General features: G+C 51.7%; 1 protein-coding gene across 1 annotated transcript in view; it reads right to left on the bottom strand.

Annotated features, from left to right (window-relative positions):
* Positions 1-8470, bottom strand: part of CTDP1 (CTD (carboxy-terminal domain, RNA polymerase II, polypeptide A) phosphatase, subunit 1) — a 69422-nt gene that overhangs the window by 33305 nt on the left and 27647 nt on the right. The window contains exons 7-9 of the mRNA XM_011934363.1: positions 6181-6271; positions 3689-3855; positions 1555-2601 (exon numbers count right to left, since the gene is read on the bottom strand). Coding sequence (XP_011789753.1) covers positions 1555-2601; positions 3689-3855; positions 6181-6271 — 1305 coding nt within the window. The remainder of the gene's footprint in view (positions 1-1554; positions 2602-3688; positions 3856-6180; positions 6272-8470) is intronic.

Here is an 8470-nt window from a genome sequence, read left to right as displayed (position 1 = left end):
CTGCACCCCACCAGGGCCCTCACCCAACTGCACCCCACCAGGGCTCAGGGCCCTCACCCAGCTGCATCCCACCAAGGCCCTCACCTGGCTGCACCCCACTAGAGCCCAGGGCCCTCACTCGGCTGCACCCCACCAGGGCTGCCCACTGCAGGTTCCCATCTCCCAGGCCAGGGATAAGCAGCCATGGGGGGACGTGGTGGATCTCAGACGAGGAGCCGGGCACAGCGGGTGACGTGAGCATGTGTTCAGGAAGGCCCGTCAACAGTGAGGCCACAAACACAGAAGCAAAAAGAAACGTGAGCACGATTCGGGGGGAAGGAAGGAAAGTGAAAGAAGGGTCAGAAGCTGGGCAGACACAGGGCAGGGCAAACGGGCACCTGAGGGGCCAAGGAGGACCCCAGCCTAGCCCACCTCCATGCTCAGGAGAGAAGGGCCAGGGCAGATGGGCACCCGAGGGCCTCAGGAGGACCCCGGTCTGGCCCGGCTCCATGCTCAGGAGAGAAGGGCCTGACTGCCCATGGGAGGCCAGGGCTTGGCTTGGTCCTGGGATCAAGGGTCTTGCTGGCTCCACAGAAAGCCTCTGCCCCTGCCCTGCAGCCAGCACCTGGCTGCTTCACACTGAGATGGAACCTTCCATTCACCCTTGATTCAAATGCTTTACTGAGCACATGCATGTCCAACACCACGTGACACGGACTAGAGGCGTGGCCTCAAATAAGACCACACTTGCTGTCAGGGAGCGTGCGTGGACAGGGATGAGCGCACCCCACAAGGCTATCCTGAGCCCTGGAGGCGGGGCCACGCACTGACAAACCCTCTCAGGAAACGCTGCCAGGACAGGAAGCGCAACTGGAGGAGCAGACCTGAAGTGATTCAGGCAATCTTCATTCGGGGAAAATCCAGGTGCTTATGGGAACATTTTCACAGAATAACTAGAATAATGAGATATTTGGGTTTTTTAAGCACTGGGGTGCAAGTCTTCCTTCAAGATTCACCTATCGCTGAAAGGTTCTGTTTCATTCGGCAGACATTTCAACATGTCAGAGCAGCCTGCCCTGTCTGGGACAGGTTTCCCCATCAGGAGACAGCTGGCCTGTCCTCTGCTCTCCCTCCCAGCCACAACGTGTCCTTCTACGCACGTTTCAGCTGAAACTTTGCACTTAGTTTTCTAACTCAGAGGGTTTGTCAACCTTTCACCTGCGAACTGAGGGCCTCGCATCTGTTCCTGCCTTGAGTTTCTTCACTACACCCCATCGCTGATTCTCTGTTCTCTAATCCAGCCATGGCTTACTCTAGGGAGAAGGCTGAACTTTCTACACCACACATGAGTAACTCGCACCACCCAACAGTGTGTGCGATGACTGTGGTCCGAAAGCATGAACATGCCCGAATTCGAATTTCACCCAACGTCATGATCTATTCTTAAAAGACGGTGATTCTGGGAAATGTTTCTAAAAATTGAATGTGAGATAAACAGCAACGCCAGCTCTAAGGAGTGCCTGCAAGGAGACGGCGGGCCTGACCATGCCCAGGGCACAGGGAGGCAGCACTCACCAGCCCGCGCGGCGATCAGGTGCGTGGCCCTGTCAGGGGCGTCGGGGCTCAGCACCAGCCGAGTGAGGATCTTCGCTCCCAGCGCCGTGGCGTGGTAATGCTCCCGCGTCTTCTCTATCGGGAAGTTTGTCGGGTGCAGCCCACTGAAAATTATGGCCACATCGGCCAGCACCTTGCTCTTGAGTTCCGGCACGATCTTGCGGATGTCCGGCGCCTCCTCGATCTCCTTGTTGAGGAAGCGGTCGTACTTGGCGTAGTAGTCGGTGTGCACACGCACCAGGATCTCCTCCAGGTAGATGAGGTGGTCATCCTCGTCCGTGTCCTCCTCCTCCTCCTCCTCCTCCTCCACACTCTGGTCCAGGGACTCGCCTGCGGTGACACCCGACAGCTCGCTGTTCTGTGACTCGGTCTCCGCCTCCTTCCTGTCGGCACAGCCATTGCCCAGGCCACAGAGGCTGTCCCGCTCGCCCTCCTCCTGCCCACCTAGCTCGGGCCCCTTGTCTGGGGCATGCGTGCCGGGCTCGGCCTCTCCGGGGAGACTCAGTGCTGCAGGCCGCCCCGGCTCCAGGGAACTGCCCTGTGCCAGCGCCCCGGCTCCCTCTGGGGCGGCCTTCGGCTTCTGCCGGCTTCTCTTCCCCTCACTTTCGCCGTCAGAGGCGGAGGAGGAAGACTTCGTGCCCTCGGACTCACTGCTGCTCTCGCTATCGCTGGATAAGTCGAAGTCCAGGTCAGTGCCCGTGGCACCCTGGGCAAGCCGCTGTCCCGGTGCTGCCCGGCCACCCTGTGCACAGGATCCTTGGGGCTCAGGAGTGCCTGCCAGCTCTCCGCTGCTGGTGGGGGCCTGGGCAGGGGGCCAGGTGTCCCTCTCGTCCGGTTTCCCGGGGCGGGGCGAGTCCTGCGGGGCGGCAGCCTCACTGCCGTTCAGCTCTTGAGCTGGCTTCTCCAGGCCATTGCTGGGCTCCACTCCAGGGGCCTGCATTCCCCCCTCGGGCTCTCTCACGGGTGGAGCTTGCTCTGAGATCTCGGTGCCTCGAGAAGAATGATTTACTAAATATGCATGCAAAAGGAAACGTTACCGCGATTCAGCATTAAACATTAAACAACGTTCCAAGTTAAAGCAGCACCCTTCCTCATGGCCGCGAACTCCGGCCACCCTCTAGACCAGGCCTTGGCGACCTTGCTGTGAAGAGCCGGACGGGGTGAGCACCCCTTACCCGAAGCGCATGGGACCACAGATGTTTTGGACACTGAATGTTTTTCTGAGTTTGGAGTATTTGCGTTAAACTTACCACTTGAACATCCCAAATCTGAAAAATCCAAAATGCTCCAATGAGTATTTCCTTCAAGCACCATGTGGGCACTCAAAAAGCTTTGGATCTGGGGGAGGAAGGATCCTCTATCTATAAGAACGACTGGAGGTTTCCAGGCTGCAGACCTGGCGCCACCGTGGCCACAGTTTCCCAAGCCCCGGTCTGGAGGAAGTCAGCAACTCCACGCTGACTCCACCCATCTGGTGAAAGTCTCTATACCTTCTACAGGAATGACCCCAGTTCCACCCTCTTCTGGTTTTAACCTCCAAGTTCCATTTTAGTGACTAGAGCAGTAAATATGTGCCTCAAAATATATATTTTTAAAAACTAAAGGTCAAAACACTTAACTTTTCATAGGGTGGATGTCAGCTGCATGCCTGCCTGACAGGTTAAACCACACTGCTCTCTGGGGCCCCAGCCCGCGCCGGGCCTGAACACTGCACTCTGGGAACGGTTCTTCCCTGCAGCCGCTGCCCCCACATTCGCTCTCTCTACAGAATGCCATGGCCCAAGGCCCAGGGGTGCGTTTAAGGAAAATTGGGATGAGAGGAGTTATTCACATGTTAGGTTCAACAGCATCCTTTAGTTTTTATTCAACTGGGAAAACGCTTAAGTGAGGGCCATTTTTTTTAAAGCCCAAATCGAAACGACATACTATCCTGTTTTTCAGTACTATATAAATAAATCCAATAACCTCTACTGAAACACAAATAAAAAAACAAAGCGTATCTTGAATTTATAGCAGTCAAAATAGAGATGAGAAACAAGAAGAGCTAAACAATATGAAATGTAAATCCTGGAGAATCGGGAAGGAGGTTACCCACCTTTCTTTCTCGTCTGAGAGTCTCGGGATCCAGCGGGTGCATTCATGTCACCTGTGCCCTGGAAGTACACGTATTTCTTCACAGTTATCAGATTGGGAGCAAACTTCCAGACATCTTCTCGATCATCAATAATGCAAACCATTGAGTCTCCACAAGGAAAGAGATTTCTACAAGTGAAAATGCATAATTCACACAAAATCATAATGAAAAGAGTTTAAGATTCTAACCCACATGTAACCAGCAGACAGCACGTTAATCAGAAACTGACACCAACCGCCCCGAAGCCCTTTCTGTTTGGGTCACATTTAAACCTCAGTAACACCTTCTCCACTGCTTCTGATTCTCCTTCAAGCCGGAGTTCGCAAACTGTTTCTTAAAGCGCCAGAGTCACTACTTCAGGCATGAAGGGCCACAGGGATGAAAGCCAACTCTGACCGCGTGGGCGTGGCCATGTTCCAGTAAAACTTCATGCACAAACCAGGCTGGGTAGCCTAAAGGCCAGAATTTGCTGACTCTGAAAACAGACCGGGATGGGCTGTGTGGCTCATGCCTGGAATTCCGGTGCTTTGGGAGGGCTGCTTGAGCCTCGGAGTCTGAGACCAGCCTGAGCAACACAGTAAGACCCTGTCTCTGCCAAAAATACAAAAGTTAGCCGGGTGTGGTGGTGTGCACCTGGAGACCCAGCTACTCAGAAGGCTGAAATGGGAGGATAGCTTGAGCCCAGGAAGTCAAGGCTGTGGGGAGCTGAGACCACACTACTGCACTTAGGCCTGGGCAACAGAGTTAGACCGTCTCAAAAACAAAAAAACAAAAACCAGACCTACTGCCGATGCAGAATTTCTAAGTGCACCTACAGCTACCTCCATGCAAACCACAGTGCCCACCACTAGGGCCTATCCTGGGCGTGTCCCCATTCGATCCTATCATTCTGCCTTCAGGTGACTTTTCCCCTTAACTCATCACTAACAGCACCTCTCATTCTCTTTTGCCCTGATTAATCTGCTCACTCCGGCGCTAACTAGCAAAACGGAGGTTTCTGAAGTAAATACTTTCAGATTCTCTTCTTAGTTAACATCAGCTTGCATAGGCCTCACAGTCTGCGCGGACTCCCTAAACGTAAAAACCGAGGCACTGGGAGGCGGGCGGCTACCGTGAGCCAGGAAGCGGCTGAAGCTGAAGCTGCGACCACCAGGGCTTCTCGGGAGAACAAGCCACACCTGATGCGTTGCACCAGCAGGGACGGACTTCCGGGTGGAAATGGGGAAACTCCTCGTACAGAGTGGGCAAGAAACGTCAAAGAATATAGAGGGATATAAAAACGTCTCTACGCAGGGCAGGGAGGGGCAGGGAGGGGCCGCCCTGTCAAAAAGGCTCAGAGGAGCTCACAGGAGGCGGCTCTGGAGCTCATGGAAAGGAAGAAATGGCAAAAAACAAAAAGATGGGCAAAAGTCATGCGACTTAGGATTTTATAAACTATTAGCAGGATTAACACAAGCAAGCTCCTAAGAAAACTATAAACCTCAGATGCTGATGCTGATGTCAAGAACTGCCCCTAAACCAGGGGCCCCACAGAGCTGCTGAACTTGTGCGTGGGGTGGGGTTATCAACATTCCTCTGCCCACTCGAGTCCTTTCGGCTGCCACCTCCCTAATGCCATCCCGTCCCTATGCCTGCCCTCCTGGGTTCTGGGCCCAAAAGTCCAGTCCCTGAGTTACCCAGGAGCCCTGCTCACTCCCTGGATCCTCAGAGGCAAAAGCTGGCCTGCTGTGGGGACGCACACCTGCCTCCTGCCTCTCCAACCACAAGTCTTCGCACAGGAATGAAAACCTGGAGCTAAAGGGACTAGAATGATCACATATGCCAGGGCTGGTTAAGCGAACAGATGCACAACGTCAGGCGGCGGGCTGACTTCGAATCGGTGCCGTGTGACAGAGATGAGGCTGAGAGGATGACAGTCCCCGCCTCCACAGACACAAAAGCCCAGCTCGAGGGTGGTTTCAGGGAAGGGCTGTCGGGACAGGGCAGAGCCTGGACTGGGGCCCTGCACAAGCACCAGGGGCTCAGGCAACCTGGGAGACAGTGGGAGGACAGGTTAGAAAGGAACTTTCTGAGTACTCTGAGGCTACCAAGGAAAACTGGAGAGGGGACATTAAATTCCTAAAAAACATCAATACAGAAATACTGCTCTAGGCCGGGTGCGGTGGCTCACGCCTGTAATCCCAGCACTTTGGGAGGCCGAGGTGGGAGGATCATGAGGTCAGGAGATAGAGACCACCCTGGCTAACACAGTGAAACCCCGTCTGTACTAAAAATACAAAAAAAAAAAAAAAAATTAGCTGGGCAAGGTGACGGGCACCTGTAGTCCCAGCTAAGTCAGGAGGCTGAGGCAGGAGAATAGCGTGAACCTGGGAGGCAGAGCTCTCAAGATGCGGTTTTTGAAATGGGAAACAAACAGCAAGAGGTCTTTGTGAGGAGCGTAGCCAGGTACATACCTAAGGTTTCCCGTTTTAGAAAACGGGTCAATGCATTCATCCCTGGATAATATTCGATGAGAAAAAAGCTTCTTCTCGGGGTCTAAAAAGCCTTGGAAAAGAAAACAGGACAAAGATTACATGCCTGAGACATGCTTAGGTCACACAGCGCATGGTGAAGCCTTGAATGTTACTTTACAGTGGCAGACACAAAACATGATGAATTGGCACCAAACACTCCATCCCTTTTTGTGTAAGACAGGGCTCACGTAGGGCTTCTTTTCTCTTACGGTGAACTTATTTGTCAAACACAAATCATGTCTGTAAGTGTTTATAATTCTATTAACATGGAAAATTTGTAACATCCTACTGAAGTGCCTGTCTAAACCAGATGGACACGATAATTACGGAAGGCACTTCATAAGTCAAACAGGTAAGTCACCGTTCAATCTCAAAACACTCTGCATGTGGTTCTTCACATGATGGAATCTGGACGCTGAACTGAAACTACTCTGCGTCACCTCGGATACGGTCTTTCCTAACCCCGGGCGGGCGGCCCTGCTCTCATCTGTCACGGTTAGTGGAGAAAAGGTTACCATGGAAGCTTGTTTCTCCCAAGTTACTTTAGTAGAATCACACAAACTCACACGCTGTGTTATAGAAATACACAGAAAGGTCAGTTATTTCTCACTATTATACATGTTTTAACGCTGGTAATTTAGGCAACATCGAGGAAGCCTGCCTGACGGAGGAGACTGGGAAGGAAGGACATCGCGACACCACACTGACCAGCTCGTGCAGAAGGTGCTTCCACAGCGAAGAATCTGCTTGGGCTACATTTGACACTTGTACTTTACATGACATCTGTTAATTACAAGTCTAGTTTAATTTTTTAAAAGTAATTTTCTAAAGAGCTTTACATGCTTGATGCTCTGCTTTGACTCTTTAAAGACGGCAAAAACCACGCTATCTGCAAACACCCCTTCTGCACTTCAGGAGGCAGCACCGTCACAATCAAGAAATCAGGCGGACGTTTCTTGGTATTATCTCTGCTCTGGGTTTTCTCGTCTATAAATTTATCTTCTGAACTTTCAGCCTACTGTGTTATCTTCCTCAGTTTGCGGAGTGTTCAATTTACAGTGAAGTGCCCATAATTTTAAAGAAAGATAATTTAAAAATGAGTCATCTCTTGCTAATTTACAAGAACCACAGAATACAGAGTAAACGTATTTCAGTTTGTGGAAGTAATGGTACTAAACAAAAACAAAACAGACTTTTCAGGTCATTTATTCTATTGGTAAAATATGTTGGAGGCATCAAGTTCAATGTCAATTTAATTTCACCGGCCATTTAAAACGTTCTGGAGAGAAAAAGCTATGGTAAGTACGAAGCCTCACAAGGGAAAGTTTCAGCTACTCATCATACAAGTGGCTGAGCCAAAAATCCGGACATACCTGAAGAGACAGGTGTTCCATGGCGCCTAGACAACATGTTTATTTGTTCATTTAACATTTCCTGAGTTTAACATTACTTGGAATTTTGCTAGGAATATAAGGTACAGGAATGAATACAACACAATTATTACCCTCCCAAGAGGCTGAAATTGTAAGAAAACTGAACACATTAACACACAACCTCTATCTGGCATGACACGTGCAGGTGCCATGGAACAAAACGGAGACTAGATTGCAGAAGAGTGAGCCAGTCCAGAGTCGAGAGCTGGGACTGTGGTCTCGTCATGGCACACAGGTCCCCTGCATAACCGTTAGCTCTGCATGAAGCAAAGGAGGCAGACTAGACATCTCAGAAGCACTGTGAACCCAAACTCCAACCACGCAGCCCACATTCTCTCAAGACTTAAGTCTCACTGGAACACCTGGCTCCCCGCCCGTATGGCACCCAGGGTCCACTTCCAGATCTGAACACACCCCACAACGCCTGGCTCCACGTCTCCGTGGGGCACACGGGGTCCACTTCCGGGATTTGAACGTGCCCTGACTGCACTCCACACAATTACTATTGTTTTCACGCTGGCTTTTAATCAACTACTCCCTGCACCCATCCCTACCGGGCTCAACCTCTGTCCCACCACCTCTGAGATCACAAACGCGAGAAACACATTGGCTGTTTTCGATCCAGGTTGAAACATGCGCATCAGAGTTAAAACAGAAGAGCTCCTCTGTGCATCACCTCAGTTACCCTGCAGCCCCGCGGCACTGCGCACGATGCATAACGCACTCTGGACCGACCTCAGTTACCCTGCAGCCCCGCGGCGCTGCGCACGATGCATAACGCACTCTGGACCGACCTC

The sequence above is a fragment of the Colobus angolensis genome, unplaced genomic scaffold (assembly GCF_000951035.1).
Source record: "Colobus angolensis palliatus isolate OR3802 unplaced genomic scaffold, Cang.pa_1.0 Scaffold135, whole genome shotgun sequence".
NCBI lineage: Eukaryota > Metazoa > Chordata > Mammalia > Primates > Cercopithecidae > Colobus > Colobus angolensis.
Note: the sequence above shows the minus strand (reverse complement) of the source record. Positions and strands in the feature narration are given on the sequence as shown.